This window comes from Pituophis catenifer, unplaced genomic scaffold (assembly GCF_029215685.1).
Source record: "Pituophis catenifer annectens isolate HBS135680 unplaced genomic scaffold, rPitCat1.0.hap2 SCAF_3, whole genome shotgun sequence".
Classification (NCBI taxonomy): Eukaryota; Metazoa; Chordata; class Lepidosauria; order Squamata; family Colubridae; genus Pituophis; species Pituophis catenifer.
Genome location: NW_027256883.1, coordinates 176,168,584 through 176,191,959, shown reverse-complemented (window position 1 = coordinate 176,191,959; position 23,376 = coordinate 176,168,584). Strand labels below are relative to the sequence as shown.

The 23,376-nt window shown below is 37.0% G+C and overlaps 1 protein-coding gene across 3 annotated transcripts in view; it reads left to right on the top strand.

The window, feature by feature from the left end:
- Positions 1 to 744: 744 nt before the first annotated feature.
- Positions 745 to 23,376, top strand: part of ST7L (suppression of tumorigenicity 7 like) — a 42,068-nt gene continuing 19,436 nt past the window's right edge. For all 3 annotated transcript variants that reach the window (XR_011600177.1, XM_070939832.1, XM_070939833.1), the window contains exons 1-13: positions 745 to 943; positions 3,749 to 3,831; positions 4,924 to 5,089; positions 5,958 to 6,012; positions 6,775 to 6,890; positions 8,653 to 8,731; positions 9,489 to 9,643; positions 10,479 to 10,576; positions 11,332 to 11,446; positions 15,758 to 15,830; positions 16,983 to 17,085; positions 21,408 to 21,558; positions 22,784 to 22,876. Coding sequence is in view for 2 of the 3 variants with exons in the window: in XM_070939832.1 (XP_070795933.1) it covers positions 745 to 943; positions 3,749 to 3,831; positions 4,924 to 5,089; positions 5,958 to 6,012; positions 6,775 to 6,890; positions 8,653 to 8,731; positions 9,489 to 9,643; positions 10,479 to 10,576; positions 11,332 to 11,446; positions 15,758 to 15,830; positions 16,983 to 17,085; positions 21,408 to 21,558; positions 22,784 to 22,876 (1,486 nt within the window). In the remaining variant the exon portion in view is untranslated. The remainder of the gene's footprint in view (positions 944 to 3,748; positions 3,832 to 4,923; positions 5,090 to 5,957; positions 6,013 to 6,774; positions 6,891 to 8,652; positions 8,732 to 9,488; positions 9,644 to 10,478; positions 10,577 to 11,331; positions 11,447 to 15,757; positions 15,831 to 16,982; positions 17,086 to 21,407; positions 21,559 to 22,783; positions 22,877 to 23,376) is intronic.

Here is a 23,376-nt window from a genome sequence, read left to right as displayed (position 1 = left end):
AGAACTTGGGGGCGGAGCCAGAAATTCGCCGGCCGGATGTCAGCGGAGCGGATGTGGCCGGCTTGGTTAGGCTTATTGCCTTGTTAGGAAGGAAGAGACGGATGCGCGCTGTCAACTGGCGCTTGTGGCCGCTCTTTGCCATGCAGGGCTGCTGGGCGCCTCAAAAGTCCGTTGGAAAGAACAACTTTTGAAACGTGGATGCTTATCCTACACTTTCGCTCATTAAGGCCGCCTCCGCGGGCCCAATCCCGGTTTTTTGTTTCTGCTCAGCCAATAACTGCAGCCGAATCACTTTGGTTCAAATTGCAAAGCAGCGTTTCATGAGTAGCGTTTTTCTTCCCCCCCCCTCCCAATTTCTCTCCAAATACCTGTCTACGCGCAAATAATAAACCTGGTGCTCAACCCAATATATTAGTCCTGATTTCTTAACGGACCTATCAGAAAATCAGATAACATATCCAACATATCGGCATATCCCATGCAAGATGTAGCTGGGTTTAACAACAGCGCGAGCAGGGACGGCAGTCCCGATGAAGCAAACGAGACAGCTGCCCGTCTGAAAGAATCCGAACGAGGGAAGAGAAGAGGGAACCGGCGGGGGCGCCTATCCGGCTCCCCACCTACCCGCCGCTCGCGCCGGCTTCCATCAAAGGGGTTGAAGCGGCCTGGGCGGCGCGCCTGCTTGATCCCGCCCTCCCTGCCTCCTTCAGCCAGCCAGGCCTCGGCAAGCCGAGGGCGGGAGTCATGGCGGAGAATAGTCCTGTGAATGAGGATGCCGCGCCGTCTCTCTCCCAGTCGCCTGGCCTTGGGCCCGGCCCTCGGCGATGGGAGCGGCTGAGGCTGGCTGCAGGGCCCTGGGCGCGGTCATTCGGCTTCCTGGCGGTGCTGGGTCTCCTTTATTTCTTGCGGGGCCCGCTCCGACTGCGGGACAACTTAGTGGCAGGTAAGGGAACGGTCGCGCCGGGGTTGTAAAGCAGCTCTGTCGGGGCAAAGGAAATAAGGTGGCGGGGACGGGGGAGCCTACGGAGGGCTCTTTAAGGTCGGGGTCGAGGAACCAGTTTTGAGGGAGAGCCGAGCCTGACCAGTCGCTGCCCTGCAGTTTTGTATTGGTAATATTGGAGCGTTTAAGAACTTTACACATGATCAGAGATACTATCTCTACTCATTTATGCTGGGTTTGAATCCTGGTGATCACAGCTGCCGCGCTTATTTATCCCAAGCAGAGTTTGGAAAGTGTATTTTGAGGGTAGTAGCCTACAGAAAAATTAGAATAAATCCCAAAGGATTTCCCCCTTCAGATTCTCAGTTTCAGCTCTTGCATATATTTTTTTTCCTCTAGTGTTCATTTTTAAATGTTTCCACTCTCCAGAGGTCTGGTTGTTTCTAGCAGTCAACGGCCTCTTGAATTCCCCACTTTTCATCAATGGTATTGTATTTTAATTCCTTTTTAAATATTTGGGTCTGTGCTTTTTTTCTTTTCTTTAAAAAATTGTTCGTTTTTGTAAGCCCTGGAGGGTGAAAAGTTAGCACGAAGATGCCTAGTGTCATCAAAAATTCAAAAACCTGATCTTAACTTAGGCACTTACACCAGTCTCTTAAACTTTTATTAGAAAATGGCAAATTGATAAGCATTTCTCATCCCCAGTACGTTTTCTTTTTTAAAAAATTGTCCATTTATTTTAACTAGAGATTAACAATTCTAATTTGTATCTTGACAAAAGCTTCTAGAGATCCCCCCCCCATATTACTGTTGAGTGTAGTGCATTTTACTACCAAGTTATGCATAAGATTGCAAATTTAGCAGCTGGTAGTTACAACAAAACAGTAAAATGGTAATATGTTTCTCGCTGATAACCTTAAATGTTCTGTGTGTTTGATCAAAGACACTTGGAAAGGAAACTTACTTCTTTGCCCCAGGGAAACAAAATGCAATGTTTTTTATTCTTTTAGATGCCATATAAATGCTTAATGTCCTTTCTCTAAATTTTTGGCTGAATGTGAGATTTGCTCTATGTATATTGTCATTTCAAATGCAGTGAAAGAACCTTTTGCTGTAAATGAAGCTAACTGTACTAATTGTATGACATTAGCTAGATCTGTCAAATGTTAATCAACTATTGTAACTGGATCTGATTTAAAAAATAATTTTTTAGAGCATGAATAGTCTAAAACCCTAAAGGCTATGGTTAAATTTGCATTATATGCTAAGTAGGATTTAGGGACATGTGTATTGTTTTTTCCCCATACAGTGCTTCTTAATTGGCTTTGGAAGTTTACTGGAGATTCTGTGATACCCAAACATGGAAGATCCATTATTTTAAATATATAGCCTTTGACATTATAAACTAAGTAGGTATATTTGAGGAATTATCTGTATAGGTTAGATCGGTGATGGCGAACCTATGGCATGCGTGCCGGAAGTACGCAGAGCTATCTCTCCGGGCACACCAGCCGTTGTCCATTGTTCTACCGGTTTCCGGTGTGCACATGTGCGCCGGCCAGCTGGTCTTCATGCATACGGGAGCACCGGAAACTGGAAAATCAAGTGTCCAGCGTGTGTGCGCATGCCGGAAACCGGAAGCTCAGCTTTTCAGCACACGCATGCACGCTGGGGAACTGCTCTTCCGGTTTCCGGCCATTGTGCGTGTGCGCTCCCATTTTGGCATTCGGTGCTGAAAAGGTTCGCCAACCCTAGGTTATATTATATAGCTAAATTCTAACCAGATTTATTCATAAGTAAGTCCTACAATACATGACAGCCAGTTTGAATAATTGTTAAAGATAGCAAGCTAGAAACTAAGAATATGGGTTCCAGTCCTGCATGGGGCTGGATAACTTTGGGTCAGCCACTATCTCAGCCCTGGGAAGAAGGCAGTGGCAAACCGCTTCTGTAAAGTTGCCAGGAAAACTGCAACATGCAAACAGATGGCAGTAATCAGTCAAAGAGACAAGCAAACAAAAGAAAAGCAATTTTCTCAACATAATGGGTCGTAGGTTTATTTTTGATTAGTTCATCACTGACTTGAATTGAATAACTTCATATATTTTGTTTCTGCATGTTTTGAATTTATTTTGCAAAAATAACATACTTAGAGCATATGTTGTCAGTCATGGATCATTTAGCCATTGTTTATTGAATTACAGTTGGCTAGATTTGCACAATATCCTTCCCTAAGAGCCTGAAGACCTGGCTGTGCCTGTTGGGCTGGGGACCCAATGGGGAAATACTACACTGAAGGTGGTTAATAGAAAACCCAACCTCCCTCCTCGCTCCCGGCTTCCTCACCTGACTAATTTTTATTCTCATATCACTGAATCATTGTTTTTTTTCATTGCTTATGCTATTGTTCCATTACCTTATTACTGTTATGTTTTCACTCTTTTCATTTATAACTCTCAAGGTAGAGGTTCTTGGATTTAATCTTACCTAGATAAGGTCTTGAGTTTATTCACTAAAACATTACAGGGTATTTTCAGCTATTTATTTTAAATTATTGAATTTCTCATAATAGAGATTAATTCTTAACACTGGCTGGGAAATACAGTAAGTTGTGCCATATTGTGATTGGTATGGTGTTAGCTTCGTGTGATGGATGAATCCAGAAGTTTGGTTGTTTTAGCCATGGTTTATATTGTAATATGTGTGAACAAGACCACTTGCCTTGCTTAATATAGTCATCATTTTCTTAGCCTGAAGATTGTGAAATCCAACTGTATTAACTAACAAGACTTATCTTTTCATTGGCAGTGACTGTTTTCTTGAGCACACTGACTCCAAAATTCTATGTTGCACTTACGGGGACTTCATCCTTGATATCTGGTCTGATATTTGTAAGTATTTTTCTGCATTTCTGTGTTCCTTAACTAATCAAGCAATATAGAAGTGAGCTAAATTGTTGCTTGAGTTCATAGTTTTTGAAAACACTGGAAACAAACTGAGTATTAGAGGAATGTTTTACATATTCATATAAGACTGATTTTACTGTATTGACCTCATCATTTTTCCCGAGAAGTTAGTTTCGGTTGTTGTCATACTTGGAACAGACTCATTGATATGAATCTGCCTTAAGTTAATCTTATTTGAATCCCATCAATTTCAATTGTCTAAAGGTATAAGCAACCCTATGTTCATTGAACTGAAAATAAAAACTTGGTTCCTTGGTTCCCTTTGAGGATTAAACTATGTTTGTCCCTGCTATTGTTACATTTCTGCTCTAAGCAGAGAAGGTAATTTTAAAAACATGCTATATTTATGTATACAGCAAACAAGAATGAATTAGGTATCTTTTTAAATTTTTACAATATGTGGAATATGATGACCATGCCTAATATAATTTGATGTATCATTTCATCAAAGCTGTAGATTTTTAAAATTAAATTTTATGCAAACTCTGCTAGCGCTAAATTGAAAATACAGTGCATCTGGTATACTAGCTGAACTCCAGATGGTGCTATTTGATAGAATAAGAAATATAGTCTTGCAAGGAAAAATGTTTATAAAATTACAAAAAACTCATCTGTGAGGAATTCTGAAAGTTAAGTGGCTTGTGATTTACTCAGAACAATTATTTGTTTGTTTAGATTATGTATATCTCATATGTTGAGGCTCATTTTGTGAAATAGAAAATGAGTTCTCAGATTCCTATGTAGTATAGTACTGATTGACCACTTGAACATGAAGCCAACTATTAAATATATTTTCTTTCTGACATGAAAAAGAAAAGTTTTGAGATACTGTATTCTGTTTTAATGTCTGGTTAGTTGTGAGGAAATTGTTAGTTTTTTCTGTTGAAGGGTAAATGAAAAGGCAGGATAAAAATATTATAAGTCAATAAAAATGCCAAATCCAGTTTAAATCTCTCTCTCTCTGTGCAACCAGTCATAATAATTGCATTCCATATATTTTTCTGTTTCTTGTTACAGATATTTGAATGGTGGTACTTCAGAAAATATGGCATGTCTTTTATTGAACAGGTTTCTGTGAGTCATTTGCGACCCCTCATTGGAGGGGCAGAGAACGCTAGTTCTGCACAGGCAAATTTTTCCGCTGCTAGTGGAGAAAATGAAATGAACAGACAAAATCTCTCAGGTGATTGTTTCTAATATTTGGCTTTCTGTAAATGTACTTAGTAACTACCCTATATATTTAAGTTATTTAAGTAACTTGTATAAGGGAGATACATACATACATACATACATACATACATACATACATACATATGCATGAAAAAGAAATGAAAAACAAAAGATATTGGCTTAAGTTTTTGATTGATTTGATTAGTATTTGGAATCATGAAAATCTGTTAATTGCCAAACTGTATGATTTGTGATTCAGGAGCATCTATTTGTCACTTTTTTGTTTTTTCATGTATTCTGCACTGAAAATCTTTCTTAAAGAAATGGATAATCATTCAAAGTACAATTTGAAAAATCAGAAATAGGACAGACCTGCTCGTTTATTCATTTTTGCCAATCTTCTGTCTAGCATTCATTCTGATTCTGCATGATACGTAGTTTAACTGTAAACTGTTATTCATACTTAATTTTAGATCCATGTGAGAAGCTCATTTCAATTTTAGGCTTACACTAATTTTAAAGATAAAATCGCCACTTTGAGTGTAGCGATTAAAAGGACCAGGCTAGAAACTGGGAGACTAAATTCTAGGTATGACTGGATGACTGGGCTAATCATTCTCAACCTTAGGAAGAAGGCAATGGCAAACCACTTCAAAAATATTTCCAAGAAAAACTACATGGACTTATCCAGGCAGTGGCCAGGTCTCAGGACTGACTCAAAGGCACCCCAGTGTGAAGTAAAAGTTCTGTTTTTATTTTTTTATACTTGGATGTAGTTTGGATTTAGTGATCTCCCACTTTCAGGTTTCAGAAAGATAGCTTTATTAAGTAAGAGTAGTTCTAGTTTAATTTTAAGACTAAATTATCTTTTTCTAAAACAGAGTGCAAAGTATGGAGAAATCCACTCAATCTCTTTAGAGGAGCAGAATATAACAGGTACCCAATGATTGTATTTCTTTTATACCTTATTTGTTTAAAACGATAAAAAGAAAGCCATTAGTTCAAAATTATATACCCAAAGATATGGCAGATTAATGTTTGCACAGGTAATCATATACAGATAATTATTTTCTTCATTTTTTGTGGAAATAATTGTTTGAATGGATACCATGAATTTATTATTTACAGAATATTATTAAAATAATTGTTATCATGAATTTCAGTGTACTTCTATTCTGAAATCCCAGCCAGGAAATTTATGATAAAGACTTTCTCTAAGTCTCTCTATTCTTTCTTAGGCTACTATTTTTTAGTCTAGATCATGATGCACAGAAAAAAAGAACAAGCTATTCAGTTAAATATACTTCTTACATGTCTGTTTCTTGTGTGAAATTCTTTAAGGCTGAAGTATAATATATGCTTGAGAGCCCAATTAATGGCACTAGTAGAAAATGGGAGACTGAGAGTCCTTAGTCCTTAGACACAAAGTCAGTGAGGTATTATTGGGTCATTCACATTCTTAGCCCTAAAAATAAGACAACCTTAAAAATAAATAAATTAAATAAATAATAAACTGAAACTATTGCTAAAAAAAACTATATGGATTATTCCATGCAGTTCTCTAGGCTCAGGACTGACTAGAAGGCATTAAAGAAAATTTTAAAAGTACTTTCATTTAGAAGAAACTATTTCTGAAATACATATAAGGATATACGTAGAATTAAGAATTTAATGAAGGTCATTTTTTTCCTCTTGAAGATATACATGGGTGACAGGAAAGGAGCCACTAACATATTATGATATGAACTTATCTGCTCAGGATCATCAGAGTTTTTTTACCTGTGAAACAGACTCTCTTAGGCCTTCAGATGCAGGTATAATTTATTTTTCTTTGTAAAAGAAGAAAAAATGTGAATAAGGATATCACTCATAGCTCTTGTATCGATTGTGAAATTAGTGTCCATGTTTCAAGTTTTCGATCACACTGATCAAAAACTTTTCAGGAGAAGTTCTTGAAAATTATGCTTAGCTTGCCTAATGCCTACCAACCACATTTAACATGCCATTCAATTTCCTATATTGTATCACCTTCCATTTAGATCTGTTGATCAAGGTATATGTAGTGGTCTACTACATCTAGTTCTTTCCCAGATATAAAAAATGTCTTTGTTTGGTGAATTTATTAAATATAACCTGGCTCTTTTTTGGGTTTGTTTTTAAGCCAAATTAAGCTTTCTTGTGTATGAATGACTTCAACATTTTTCCATGCAACAGGTATTTTTTCTTCTCTGAGGCATCTAGATTATAGTTTTGCTAGCATCTTGTGTAAACTGTGACCACCAGCTTTCAGCATTTCAACGGTAACACAGTCATTTTCTGAAGCTTTGTCATTTTTGTCAAGTTTGTAAATTTGAAATAGCAAAGATGAAAAATTGTATTATTTATGAATGTCTGTAAAAAATGAGCCTGATATTTTACAACTTCTCATCATGCTATTTCTCTGTGGGAGTTATATATTACCTATGCCTTTTTTAAAAAAGAAAAGAAAAACAAAGACACTCAGTGTTGTACACCAATTTTTTGGCAATTAATGCATTAATGCTTTCCAATTCATCTATCAATTATAGCTTACTGTCTATAAGTTACTTTAGTGATAATGTTCATTGCTAAAAGAGCAGGATTTTTATTATATTAATGTAGTCTATTATCTCATTAACCAAGCCAAAGCTAACTTTTTGCTTCCAAAAAGTTCTTTCAGCATTTTTCACATTATTCTTGATGGACAGTTACATTTTTGTTTCCAAAGGAAACATATATGGATTCTTGCTAACATTAAAGACAATCAGATTTTCAGACTGCAATCTTGCATATATTTGTCTTGGAGTTAGCCACATGGATCTTGGTAATGTTGATTTTTCTGATTAGGGCAGGTGTAGATAGTTTTTTCAGATCACAATCTTTTGCTTATAACCTTTTTCACAATTAGAGCTTTTTTTGGTTTTTTGTTTAAATTAGTTTAGCTATAATATCGGACTCCTATACTGAGGATCTTTCTCACTTACCCTCTTACAAGTGAACGAGATCCTCAGCATAGTATTCTGATATAATAGCTAAATAACCTCAGTGCAAAGCAAGAGAAAGAAACAAATTCAAGTCATCTAGTCCAAACTGCCTGTCTTGATGGCAAAGTGATTAGAATTCAGTATTGCAGGCTAATTCTGCCGATTGCCAGCAGTTCAATTCTGACCTGCTCAAGGTTGACTCAGCCTTCTATCCTTCCAAGGTTGGTAAAATGAGGACCCGGATTGTTGGACATTGTAAACTGCTTAGAGAGGGATGTAAAGTATAATGGAGTGGTATATAAGTCTTAAGTGCTATTGTTATTGGCAGGGAGAAAGAAATAATTAGGGTCATTTGTAAAAAAAACCCTGAGGAATGTAATTGTTACTTTTGTATATTTTTGTTAATCACTTTTTTAAAAACATTTTCTTCTTAGAAAACATATACATAAAATTCAATTGGACATTTATTTTCATGGAAATGTGTAGTATTCTCTTAGTTAGTTTTATTTTCCTGAAATGTGTTTCTTGCATGAATATTTATTTAATTTTTACATAAATTATTTTGTTTAAATAGTTATGCAGAAGGCATGGCGGGAAAGGAATCCTCAGGCCCGAATCAAAGCAGCGTATCAAGCTTTAGAATTAAATAATGAGTAAGTTTGCATGCTCATTCTAAACCAGGTGTGTCCAACCTATGGCCCGAGGGCCACATGTGGCCCTGGACAGCTATTAATGTGGCCCCACAAGATATAATAAAAAATGTACAAAAATAAAGGAAGCTTGTTATTTATATACTTTAAGTATATTATATACTTTATATGCAAGCCAAGACAACACCTCTTTACTCTATGTGGTCTAGGCAAGTGAAAAAGTTGGTACAGCCGTGGTCTAAAAAGAATTGAATTAAAATTCTGAATGTTAGAATTTTAGTTTAAATTTAAGGCATAAATATAATTTTACATTACCTAGTCATATTGTTAGCAGACTTTAAATGATATGTGTAATAACCATTCTAATTTCTTGAAAGTTGTCCCATGTTGTTCAGTTCTTTAAATAAATTATAAGATTTTTTTAGAGGCTGAACTCTTCAAATGAAGTATGAAGAATAATGTGAAGATAACTGGATCTGGATCTGCCATTTAGTTCTTGAAAAGAAAGTACAAGTGGAAGTCAATATATGCTTATTGACTATATTGCCTTCAGTGAGTGAACTAGGAAAGCACATGCCTTACTCAGATTTATTACAAGTTTCCTTTCAGAAAATCTTAATTGCTATTATTATAATATCCAAATTCAAAATAAATCCTAAACTTGTTTCTATTTAAACACAATATTCCATTGTTTATTTATTACATTCATATACCATCCGACTCACTGGGTGGCTTCCAAAATTTTCCCTTTCCCTTTCAGCTGTGCCACAGCATACATTCTTCTGGCTGAGGAAGAAGCAACTACTATTTTAGAAGCTGAAAAATACTTTAAACAAGCTCTGAGGGCAGGAGAAACAGTTTATAAAAAGTCTCAACATAGCAGTTCACAAAATCCACACCATGAGGCACAGCTTAGTAAGTATTGTTGTGCAAATTGTTTGAAATCGGTAGATTTGAGATTGGTCTCACTGTAATCTTTAACACAAAGACTAATACTATTTCATTGATCTGGGGTTAAAAACAATATAACACAAAATTGTAAATCATAGAACCGATTACTGTACATTTTAATTTTAGTGCAACAGAAAGCAGTAAAATTGATCTGACTGAGCAATTTATGAGTGTCCATTTGACAGATAATCTGTCAAGCCCAAAGATGACAGAGTGAAATCCAATTGTGTCCCATGCTTTATTTGCTTCAGTGTTTACTTGCCAAACTATAACTCTACCTTAATAGATATAGCCCAAGAGATTCTAGTGTGTGGCTACCCTGAACCTTTTCCCCTCCAGCACAGTATCTTAATTTGGGATTTTCTCTGAAATCCTTTTCCTTTTCCCTGAGAAAGCTATGCTGTGAAGATTCCCCTCTGCTTCTTCAGGTGCAAATTCTATCACAACTTCCTCAATGATTCTTTGTTCAGCAAACATTCAAAGTTACAAGAGTGATGAACAAATGAATATTTAAAAGAATATATCTTTTATTTTTTTCAAACGTAATCTTTATGTATATAGCAACATCTGCATGAAATATATTTTCTCCCAATGTAATAGTATTCTTTTAGAATCTCATGTATATTGAGTATTAAAAATGAAAGTAAAACATGTCATATTTACTGGTATGCTCTGCATTTTATGTTTTTATGGTCACTAAGTATATTTAAACAAAATAAGATATACTGTGCATATGTAAATAAAACTCAGAGACAATGGTTACTTTTGACAATGATACATTAGGTGAATCTCTTTTCAGGAAGAGATACCAATGTGTTGGTTTATGTGAAAAGAAGACTAGCTATGTGTGCAAGAAAGCTTGGAAGAATTAAAGAAGCAGCAAAAATGATGAGGGATGTAAGTAAGTTATTTACACGGAAGTGTTTAAATAAATAGTGCTTTTTCATTTTCTTATTTTTAGTTGTTTTAATTTATTAAGTAAAAGAAAATCTGTGATATATTATGATTAAAAAATAATTATAAGGATGGTTTAAATTTGCATAGTAAGGGCATGTAAATTGAACTCAGAACAGGTCATAGGATGATCAAATTAATCAGTTTTGAGTATGAAACAGATGTAATTAATTTGAAATAACAGTTTTTGAAATTATTTATTATACTACTGTCTGCCACAGTCAAAATGACTGTTGTCAGCTTACAGTCTTCATAACTTGAAAATTGATCTTTTTAAATTCACAATATTTTCTACATCACTATTGCATATGAATGCTTTTTAAAAGTGATTATGGATTATGGTGGCCTCTACCTTCTGATTCATTTGGATGTTAAGGATTATCAGGATGCATTTCCAGTCATTTTCACTTTAGGACTTTTCAAATTAGATGACTTTGCTTGTTTTAAGAGCTGGGTTGGATTTTTGTGTCTTGGTGCCAGTTTAAATGAAGTCACAGCTTATTTTTTTCCTCTTGTACTGGTTGGGCTTGTGTGTGGTATAGCTGCACGTTGGCAAAAAGTTTTGCTTATCCTCTTCTGCCTTTCAGCTTCTGGCACTAAAAAGACCCGTTAATTTGTATTGTCTACATCTGTGTAATTACACTCATTTTTTGCCAAAACTATAATTGTACATAATATATTTTCCTCCCCGTTTATAGTTAATGAAAGAATTCCCTGTCCTAAGTGTATTGAATATCCATGAAAACCTCCTAGAAACACTTCTGGAGCTACAAGCTTATGCTGATGTCCAGGCAGTTCTAGCAAAGTATGATGGTAAGAATGTATAATAATTATGAAGTTTATGTTTCTGCATTGGCAATAAACAGTGGGAATGGGAAGGGTAGTAAGATTGTGTAGGGGACAAAATTAGGTGATGATGATTGTTTGAAGTAAAGAAGATTGTGGTAAATAAATGAATGTTAGGAAGCAATTTATGAAGCAAAACCACTGGCTGTGTAGATCTTTAAAAATCCAGAAAAATAAATTATAGATAATATGGAACTGTGAAATAAAATAGTAACTTGCAACTGGTTCAAAAGAGTAGAATATAGATCACACATTTCTCTCTTTGTTGTACCTATAATTCAAATCATAACAACAAGGGAAATTTGTTTTAAAACTACTTATGGCCTACTTTTGTAAACTCCTTAGGTAGATCGCTTAACATAACTCGGGTGCGAGTCTCTTCTATTGAAGTGGGACCCTGGAGTTCAGTCGGGCTTGTTGGTCACATACCTATCTCCCAGCTATGTTGCCACAGCCCTGCCCGCACTGCTCGATGTCTTGTCTGAGGTGGCACTTGAACTCCCCAGCCTTTTAGTTGTGGGAGATTTTAATCTGCCTTCGATTGGTGAGTCATCTGAGACAATCCGGGAGTTCATGGCAGCCATGGACCTGACTCAGGTTATTCAGGGCCCAACTCATAGGGGAGGACACACACTCGACCTGGTTTTTCTCTCTGGGCAGTGGATAAATGGTCATGGTAAGGGGGAACTTTCCATCAGTCCCCTGTCATGGACTGACCATTCCCTCCTTAGACTAGACTTTCAATCTGCCAACCCCTGCCGCTGGGAGACGGGACCCATAAAATGGTTCCGCCCTAAGCGCCTGATGGACCCAGAAAGGTTCTTAAAGGAGCTTGGGACATTCCCCACCTCTCAATCCTGCGATTCAGCTGACGCTCTGGTGGCATCCTGGGAACGGGTGGCTACCGACGCCTTGGACAGAATCGCACCTTTGCGGCCTCTAACCCGACGCAGATCCTGGATTGCTCCTTGGTTTTCCATGGAGCTCCGGGAAATGAAACGTCGGAAAAGACGCTTAAGAGGAGAGTTGGAGGTCCTCCCGATCTGAATCTGACCGAACACACTTAAGAACCCATATTAGGTCTTATCTAGTGGTGATGGAAGTGGCGAAACGTCACTACTTCGCCGCCCTCATTGCATCTGCAGAAAACCGCCCAGCAGCCCTGTTTCGTGTGAACCGCTCCCTCCTCAATCAGGGAGCGAGGGAAGACCCTTTGCAGGGCAGAGCTGAGGATTTTGTACAGTTTCTGCATGATAAAATCGCTCACATCCGGATCGGATTGGACTCTGACTGGGCAGAATCCAATCGGGAGACTAGGGTGGGTCTTGAGAATAATATCTGGATTGAGTTTGACCCTGTTTCTGTCAAGGAAGTGGACAGGATTGTGGGCAAACTTAGTTCCTCCACTTGCTTATTGGACCCTTGTCCCTCCTGGTTGGTTTCGGCTGCCAGAGAGGTGACTGGATCCAGGCAATTGTCAACGCTTCGTTGAGAGAGGGGAACTTCCCCACCTCTCTTAAGGAGGCGGTGGTTCGACCTCTCCTCAAGAAGCCTTCCCTGGATCCAGACTCACTTAATAACTATCATCCCGTTTCCAACCTTCGCTTCATCGCAAAGGTTGTTGAGACTGTAGTGGCTCAACAGCTCCCACAATTCCTGGAGGAAACGGAATACCTTGACCCGTACCAATCAGGCTTCCGACACGGTCACAGCACAGAAACTGCATTGGTCGCTCTGGTGAATGATCTCTGGCAGGCTCGGGATGGGGGTTGTTCCTCCATCCTGGTCCTACTTGACCTCTCAGTACCTTTTGATACCATCGACCATGGTATCCTACTGCAGCGACTTGTGGGGTTAGGGGTGGGAGGCACTGTCTTACGGTGGTTTTCCTCCTACCTCTTGGGTCGCTTTCAGTTTGTATGGGCGGGAGGACAGAGATCCACCCCGAGGCCCCTTAATTGTGGGGTGCCTCAGGGATCAGTTCTCTCCCCCCTGCTCTTTAACATCTATATGAAGCCACTGGGTGAGATCATTCGTGGCTTTGGGGTGAGATATCATCAATATGCTGATGTTACCCAATTATATATCTCCACCCCAGACCACCCCAGAGATGCCCTTTCCGTGATGTCCTGTTGCCTGGAGGAGGTACGGGCCTGGATGGGCAGAAACAGGCTCAAACTCAATCCCTCTAAGACTGAGTGGCTGTGGATGCCGGCATCTCGGGTTTCAGAGGCTCCATCACTTTTGATAGATGGGGAAAAACTTGCACCCGTTGATAGGGCTCGCAACTTGGGTGTCCTCCTAGATGCTTGGCTATCCCTAGAAGACCATCTAACGGCTGTGACCAGGGGGGCCTTCGCACAGGTTCGCCTGGTGCACCAGTTGCGCCCTTTCCTGGACCGAAATGACCTTCGCACAGTCACTCATGCCCTGGTTACTTCCCGCTTGGATTACTGCAATTCCCTCTACATGGGCCTGCCCCTGAGATGCACCCGGAGACTCCAGCTGATTCAGAATGCAGCTGCACGGGTTGTTATGGGAGCCCCTTGTTACTCCCATATAACACCCCTCCTGCGTGAGCTGCACTGGTTACCAGTGGTTCTCCGGGTCCGCTTCAAGGTGCTAGTCCTCACTATAAGGCCCTTCATGACTTAGGTCCGGGATATTTACATGACCTTCTCCTGCCTGCCTCTCACCGTCCTGTTCACTCACATAGGGCCGCTCTCCTCAGGGTTCCGACAGTGAGCCAATGTCACCTTGCTGTGCCCAGGGGTAGGGCGTTCTCTGTGGGTGCTCCCACCCTCTGGAATGAATTACCTACTGAGCTCCGGACGGCTCCTGATCTCCGCTCCTTCTGTCGGGACTTGAAGACTTGGCTTTTCAAACAAATAGGCTAACACTGATTCCGGGCTTTATTATTTACTACTAATTAATTATTTGGATTAAATTATGATTTTATTGTACTTGTTTCTTAACTTGTGTTCTGAGTCCTTCGGGAGAATGGCGGCATATAAATACATGTAATAAATAAATAAATAACAAAACCTTAGGTGTACTATTTGGAGCACTGGACTTTTGTTGTAGAAATCCATTATTATTACTATATTCATTGCTACTGCATTTATATCCTGACTTTTTTCTTGGGTGCTCAAGGTTGTATATCATTTTTATTTCTATACCATGAACTGATGAGATAGGTTAAACTGAGAAAAAGTAACTGCTAAGGGTCACTTAGTGAGCTCTGTGATCAAGTGGGGACTTGAATCTCTTTAGTTCAAGACTGAATGGCTGTGGGTTTTAAGCCTTCCCTTCTGCCATGAATCTAATGATTTTTCATTGTTAATTTTGGATGGGTTAACAGTTCCTCAGACATGGTGCTTGATCGGGAATCTTTCTGCACCTTTAGCAGGTGGCAGCTGTGGCCAGATAGGCCTTTGCACAAATGCAACCTATGTTCCATTTGCACTCATTCCTAGATTGGGAGGCACTGATCATTGTCACTCATACCCTAATCACCTGCCAGTTGGGTTATTGCAGCGCACTCTACATGGGGCTGCCCTTAAGGAGCATTCAGAACATTTAGGTGGTCCAGAATGATGCAGCACATGCAGTATTGGAGACCCCATGTAACTAGATGAGCTAACCTGGGTCCCAGTATATTCTGAGTGTAATTTAGAGTATATAGGTTGAGGTCATTTGCATGATTGCAAGTGTTCAAAGGTTTCTCTCTCTTACACTAAATCCAGTAGAGTGGACATGCTTCAGGTTCCCTTGATAAAAGAGTATCATCTGGTGGGTTTTTGGAAGCAAGGCTTCTTGATTATAGTACCTGCTCTATGGAATAGCTTTGTCCTAGAGATTTGGAAGGTCACATCCCTGAGAGGCTTTTGAAAGTCTATGAAGTCTCTGTTTCCCCTAGGCACTGTTGTAGGAATGCCAATAGAGTTAATGGAGCCTGTTGCCTATAGAGGGACATGTTAATGTGCTTATTCATTGCTTAGAGTTCCATTGGGAGATGTGTGTTTATATAAATTTGTAAAAACAATCAATAAATCTCCCCAGCCCAAACCTAGTATGCTCACTGCAACACTACCTTGCCTGAATATATTAAATGTGGAAATATTGTAAGAAGTATATAATTGATTTTTGTCTTTCAGATTTTAATCTCATATATCTAATATATAAATAATTTCCCCTATAAATTGCTGTTCGGGGAAGGAATGATTTTGAAATGTTTCTTACTTTAGGATCTAAAGACAACAATTTATTGTTCTATAGATATCAGCCTTCCAAAATCAGCAGCAATATGTTACACAGCAGCACTCTTAAAAGCGAGAGCAGTTTCAGATAGGTAAGTGAAATATTTGATAGGCATATTGATATACAGTAAAGCAGTTATAACAGATTTTCATTATTGCATCATGGCAGTTTTGCTTCCAAATTCCAAACATAACATAAATCAAATGTCTTTTGTCCTCTCTTTTTTTAAAAAAAAATCAACATAGCATTTACCCAACGTTATTATTCTAAAATAATGCCTTTTTATGTAGCAAATCTTTTTCATTACATCTTACTTTCCTGCCAAATTGCTGCTAAATAGCAATTGGAATATAGGAATATGCAATATATAGACAGATGAATTCAGTTCTTACCATATATAGTAGATACCCACACAATTCATTTCTAAACAACTACAAATATTACAAATTACAAATATTTGGTTTTTTAATTTATTATTCTGAGTTAGCAATGACTTTTGGCAGACGTATACCATCTTATACAAGCCAACGGCTACATATTGCCTTTGACTGAATGCTGGGAGCAGCATTCAAAAGGGGATAAAACTCAGTTAACATAAAATTGATTTGCTTAAATGTAAATAAAATGATTTAAATAGTTGATATGAATACTCTCCATATATTTAAAATTAAAATTCAGAAGAAAATTTTGGAAGGCTTTGGGGGAGCCACACCTAAACTTTTGTGTGCCGTTTTGATTTCTGTAGATATAGGTAGATGGTTTGAGACTATGAGTAATTAAAAATTAAGTTTGATTTAGCTTTCCTGGCTAGTTTAGCTATATATTGAGTTTATTTAGTGTTTTGCAATTCAATCTATTTATGGTTATTCAATGAGTATTTATTCAATAACCCATTGAATAGCCATAAATAGATAGAATTGTGAAACACTAACCATACTTAATACTCCACAATAGCTGGATTATTACAACATATTAAGCCAAACAACCTTTATTAGTATTTTGCCTGAAACAGTTTGTGAAGCAAGGAAAATTTCATGTATCTGAGATGCACATATATTTTTATTTGACAAGAAGAAACAAGGCTTAGTTCTTTATTGGATTACAATTTTCTGGTATAAGGATATTAATATTACTAATTTAAACTTTTGCTCCTATCATTTTTCATCATTGTTTTATCTTTTAAGATGCTGGATTATGGATTGTTTCTGTTTTGTAATATAACAAATTTGGAATGTTGCTATAGGTTTTCTCCAGAAACAGCTTCTAGAAGGGGACTTAACACAGCCGAAATTAATGCTGTAGAAGCAATACATAGAGCAGTAGAATTTAACCCTCATGTTCCAAAGGTAAGTACATCCCTCGCCTCCCTCTTCAAAGACAAGTGTTGATTAAATGCTGATGGCATTTAATTAGGATTGAAAGAAGATATTCACTGATCTTCTAAATGCCAAAAAAAATTGTGTGTTTTATAATTTTTAAAAATCATTTTTCTACATAATATATTGTGAATGAAATATGTGTGAATAGACAATAAAGCCCATTAAAATCATCAGATAAAATCCAGGAGATAACATGGGCAAAAAGCAAAAGGAAGAAGTTGAACCACCATAATAGTCTCCCAAATTTAACTACCATGGTGAAAGATACAGTGGGACAAAAAAGTATTTAGTCAGCCACCAATTGTGCAAGTTCTCCCACTTAAAAAGATGAGAGAAGCCTGTAATTGTCATCATAGATAGATCTCAACTATGAGAGACAAAATGAGAAAACAAATCCAGACAATCACATTGTCTGATTTGGAAAGAATTTATTTGCAAATTATGATGGAAAATAAGTATTTGGTCACCTACAAACAAGCAAGATTTCTGGCTTTCACAGACCTGTAACTTCTTTAAGAGGCTCCTCTGTCCTCCATTCATTACCTGTATTAATGGCACCTGTTTGAACTTGTTATCAGTATAAAAGACACCTGTCCACAACCTCAAACAGTTACACTCCAAACTCCACTATGGTGAAGACCAAAGAGCTGTCGAAGGACACCAGAAACAAAATTGTAGACCTGCACTAGGCTGGGAAGACTGAATCTGCAATAGGCAAGCAGCTTGGTGTGAAGAAATCAACTATGGGAGCAATAATTAGAAAATGGAAGACATACAAGACCACTGATAATCTCCCTGGATCTGGGGCTCCACGCAAGATCTCACCCCGTGGGGTCAAAATGATCACAAGAACGGTGAGCAAAAATCCCAGAACCACACGGGGGGACCTAGTGAATGACCTGCAGAGAGCTGGGACCAACGTAACAAAGGCTACCATCAATAACACACTATGCCGCCAGGGACTCAGATCCTGCAGTGCCAGACATGTCCCCCTGCTTAAGCCAGTACATGTCCGGGCCCGTCTGAAGTTTGCTAGAGAGCATTTGGATAATCCAGAAGAGGATTGGGAGAATGTCATATGGTCAGATGAAACCAAAGTAGAACTGTTTGGTAGAAACACAACTCGTCGTGTTTGGAGGAGAGAGAATGATGATTTGCATCCAACGAATACCATACCTACTGTCAAGCATGGGGTGGCAACATCATGCTTTGGGGCTGTTTCTCTGCAAAGGGACCAGGACGACTGATCCGTGTACAGGACAGAATGAATGGGGTCATGTATCGTGAGATTTTGAGTGCAAACCTCCTTCCATCAGCAAGGCATTAAAGATGAAACGTGGCTGGGTCTTTCAGCATGACAATGATCCCAAACACACCGCCCGGGCAATGAAGGAGTGGCTTCATAAGAAGCATTTCAAGGTCCTGGAGTGGCCTAGAGTCTCCAGATCTCAACCCCATAGAAAACCTTTGGAGGGAGTTGAAAGTCCGTGTTGCCCAGCGACAGCCCCAAAACATCACTGCTCTAGAGGAGATCTGCAATGGGCCAACATGCCAGTAACAGTGTGTTCCAACCTTGTGAAGACTTACAGAAAACGTTTGACCTCTGTCATTGCCAACAAAGGATATATAACAAAGTATTGAGTTGAACTTTTGGTATTGACCAAATACTTATTTTCCATCATAATTTGCAAATAAATTCTTTCCAAATCAGACAGTGTGATGTCTGGATTTGTTTTCTCATTTTGTCTCTCATAGTTGAGGTCTACCTATGATCACAATTACAGGCCCCTCTCATCTTTTTAAGTGGGAGAACTTGCACAATTGGTGGCTGACTAAATACTTTTTTGCCCCACTGTAATAAAGGCCATTGAATTATCAGGAAAGGCCAGGATGGATGCATTCCCTCCCTCCCAACTCCACTAAAGAAAAACCAATGCTGTCATAGTACTATATCCCAGTCTGAAATCAGTCTGGAAAGGTTCTGGGTAATCTGTTTCCTCTAAGATTTGTATATATGATTACGCTTACAAGTGGGCAAATAATGTAAATCCTGGTAACCATAATTTTATATGACCATTATAAAAAAGCATTCTTTCTATCATTGGCAGTTCCATGGTTATCCCAGTATGTAAAGCAAAGGATTCTATCCTTAATTTGTGTAAGGGAAATATAAAAATAATTATATAAATACATTATTCTTAATTATTTTTGTTCCAGTGAGCATATTTGGAATACTTACATTTATTTTAATATATATAAGTGTAACAGATTAAAGACTTTTTGTAAAATCTGTATTGCCCAATGGGGGGAAAAAACAGAATGAGAAATTTTATGCCCAATTCATCTTTTCCTAAATTAATGTGTACACAGTAATTGGAACTTCAAATAGCCATTGCTGTCACTGGTAATATATTACCTTTATAGCCTTAGTAATAGAAGGATGGCTTCTCCCTGGACTTAATCCTCTTTTGATAATCAGGGTGTCCAAATGGTTCTTTCCTTGAGGTTTGATTTTATTCATCTAGTCTTCTCTTTTCTTGAATATGCATTGGGAGAGCTAATTGCTCTAAGGATTTTCTGCTCCCTTGCATGACTGATCAAAAGCACAGCAAATTCATTTCAGGCAGTCTCATTTCTCTAGCTTCTGCCTTTAGGGTGGAAGACTGGGATGTATTATTACCCAAAAATGAGGTGTCTGTCCTATTGCTTCAGGACTATTGTGTCTTTGAGGAGTTTAATATGTTTTATGTACTTCTGACTGGTATCACATATCAAGAAAACTAGTGTCATAGTAATAATTTTATATTCTTATCTTTTATATTCTTATATTTTATATTATCTTTCAGATTTCTTTTTTTTATTATTATTATTGTGAGTTATATGTCAAGGGGCTGTGGAAAATAACATTTCAGAGTTTTTAGGCCCACTTAACTTTGATTAAAAGATTATTTTAATGAAAGGTAACTCTGGGTCTAAAAACTATAAACAAACACCAAGCTAATAATTTCATGGACTAAAAACAATTATAGCAGAGGCTGGATATTTGAAGCCACTTTCACATTATGACAATGTGTGAATGATTCCTTAGTGGTTTAAAAAAATGATCAAGAAGAATTAGATAGGATTAGTAAGAGTATTGCCTTCCAGTAAATAAACTCAAGCACTAAGAGAAAAATCAGTCAGGCAGTAAATGCATTTGGTTTGACTACCACAACTTTGGCTACATTCCTTCAAGAATTGGAATGGGGAAAGTTAAATCCTCTAAACCGGATTAGTAAATAATCTCTCTGTTCGTGGTATCTGATGGAGTAAAGCAACAACATGGTTACATTCTTAGAGTTTTGCTGGTTACATTCTTAGAATCAACAGAAGTATTGGGTACAATCAAATACTGTATCTAATACTTCAAATATGAAATTGAATTAACTATTACTAAGTGGAACGGCTAATTCATAAATTGTAGACATTAGTTAATTGAATATTTGTACTTTCCTCAAGGATATATTTCACATGCATAAAATATTTTCAGGGCACAACTGTAGTTTTTGGGTGATAAGAATCCAAAATAACGCTAGAAGGAGTTCGTTATTAGTATTAGTTTACAAGTACATTCTAAGTATTTAAAAATAATTTATTATATGCATTTATTTTAGTTTCTGCTTCAGGTTTAGAATCAATAATGAACTCAATAAGAAAGTATCTTCAGTTGCAATATTAGGACAGAAGGAAGGACATTGCAGCAAAAACATCAGTTTTTAAATTTGTTGCTTTTTTCAATATAGGAATTGGAGAGTTTCATTTGAAACCTACTTGGTAATGGATAACTCCAACTATAATGAGCAAGCACATCACTTTTGAGTTATATGAATGAAAGTATGTGATACTATTGTAATAATCTCTAACACTTGCATTACACCCCAGTAAACTATCTGCTTGAGCTGCTATCCTATCCTATTTTGTACACAAATCATTGTTTTATCAGAATTATCTTTTACCAGGATAATATTTTTGAAGGCACATAATTTAAATCTTTATCAAACTTTTTCACAAAGCAGTGAACCTAACAATACTGTTTTCAAATAAAATATCCACATTAAATTGATTTGGTCTTTCACACCCTCCCCTTTTTTAAAAAAAAAATAATTTGCCAAATAATTCACATTTTCTTACAAGCAATGCTTTTTCTGGTACACAAATCAAGATTAAAGTAATTTAAAAATATTTACGAAGAAAAAACTTATGTGTCGTGTTCTGTATAGTTTCTCATCACTTCTCATTTTTTCCTCCAGTACTTGCTAGAAATGAAAAGCTTAATTTTGCCTCCTGAGCACATTCTGAAGCGTGGGGACAGTGAAGCAGTAGCCTATGCATTCTTCCATCTTCAGCACTGGAAGCGAATAGAAGGGGCCCTTAACTTGCTGCACTGCACATGGGAAGGCAGTAAGTATTCTTCTGTCAGTAGTACAAACTTATTTTTTTACTAGTGTAATACAATACAATAACTTAATACAATAAAATGTGCTCTAACACATTTTAGCAGAATCTTTGAATTGATCAGTTTGTTTTAATGGTAGTCATAATCGGTTGATGGCTTATAGTAAATGACAGCTTGATAGTAAATTAGAATTTGATCTCTTGTTGACTTATGACAACAATACAGTTGTTACTAGCATTACAAACCTTAGACAGAATTGATGTCTGCTTTAGAAGTTTGTTTTTTCCTAAGGAAAATAAGAATTCATAAATCTCTCTTCTTCCCTCACTATATTTCTCTTTTGAACAGATACTTATTAGTCTGCTTTTCCGCATTTCTGTTTTTAAAGCTGCTAAATAAAATGCATTTAAATAAAATGACATTCTTAAACTCCCAAATTTCATTGAATTTATCGTTGTTTTATTGGGAAACTTAATTCAAACTGTTGTTTTCATTTTAGACTTGTTAGAAATCTAGAAAAAGATGAATTATAAGAAATTGTTTTCAGAACACTTAGAGGAAACTGCTGATTTCTGGAGATGTTTATTTTAGTAAATAATAGAAACATAGAAATCATTTTTCATCCCACTGTGGCATACTTTTTCAAAATACCTGCATTGCAAATTATTGTTTTGTTTATACTGTACCATCCAACAAAACTTTTCTAAGTGGAATAGATCCTTAATTCATTATTAGGCTATATAGAAAGCAAGCCTCTATATCAAAGTATCACAATATAGTTTGTAAGGTATTTTGAGGTTTATTTTTGTTCCTGTAACAGTACTTGGGTGTCACTTTGTTGAAATCAAAGAGGTCAGAAGTATCATCATATTTATTTGAATCAGAGTGATCTTACACTGTTACTAGGTTGCTGAAAGTAAATTTAGTGGATTTGATGAGGAAATGATGGCATTGCTTAAAAACAGTTTGATTGCAGATCCATCAAAGCAAACTTAAATATGTTTTCCTGTTAAATATCTGTTTTGAAATCCTCCTTTGTGTTTTATTTTGGTGACTGCTAGTCAAATCTCACTGTATTTTATACTGATACTATTTTCAAAATTCTCATGGACAAGTTTCTTATCTTTTTTACAGACTTTACACTGAAAAATGACTTTACCAAAATTCTATATATGTAACATTTGTAGAAATTATAAAGCAGTTTTTCCATGTTTTTTATCTCTCTTTCAGCATTTAGAATGATTCCATATCCATTAGAAAAGGGACATCTATTTTATCCTTATCCTAGTTGCACAGAGACAGCAGACAGAGAGTTATTACCAAGTAAGCGGCGTTTTTCATACATTTTTTTTCTTTATCTAAGATATAGCATTTGTATACTATATTTCTATGCAAACACATTCCATACATCTGTAGGTTTAAATATTGTTAATTTTAAACATGACAATGAGGAAGGGTAGTATTTATCTTCTATAGTAGAATCTCGCTTTATGTTAAATTTGCAAAGTGCAGTCTTTGCAGTGCAGCTCCCTTTCTACATTGAAATGTTTACTTTATAAAGCATGGTGAGGAACAGTAGTCCCTTAAGATGTCTTCTGATTTCCATTAGCAATGGCTTGAATAATCAGTCATCAGGAAAGTTAGAACTGTATACTAATAGCATTTGGAGACCAACAACTTGTAAAATAATACATGAAAATAACTTGTAATATTCCTTTATTTCCAAGATGTAAAAGAATATGTGATAAATTCTCTGCATATTTGAATTAAAGTCATATTTTTGCTTCAGCTGAACAGAGTAAAATAACCTTCCTTAGATACAC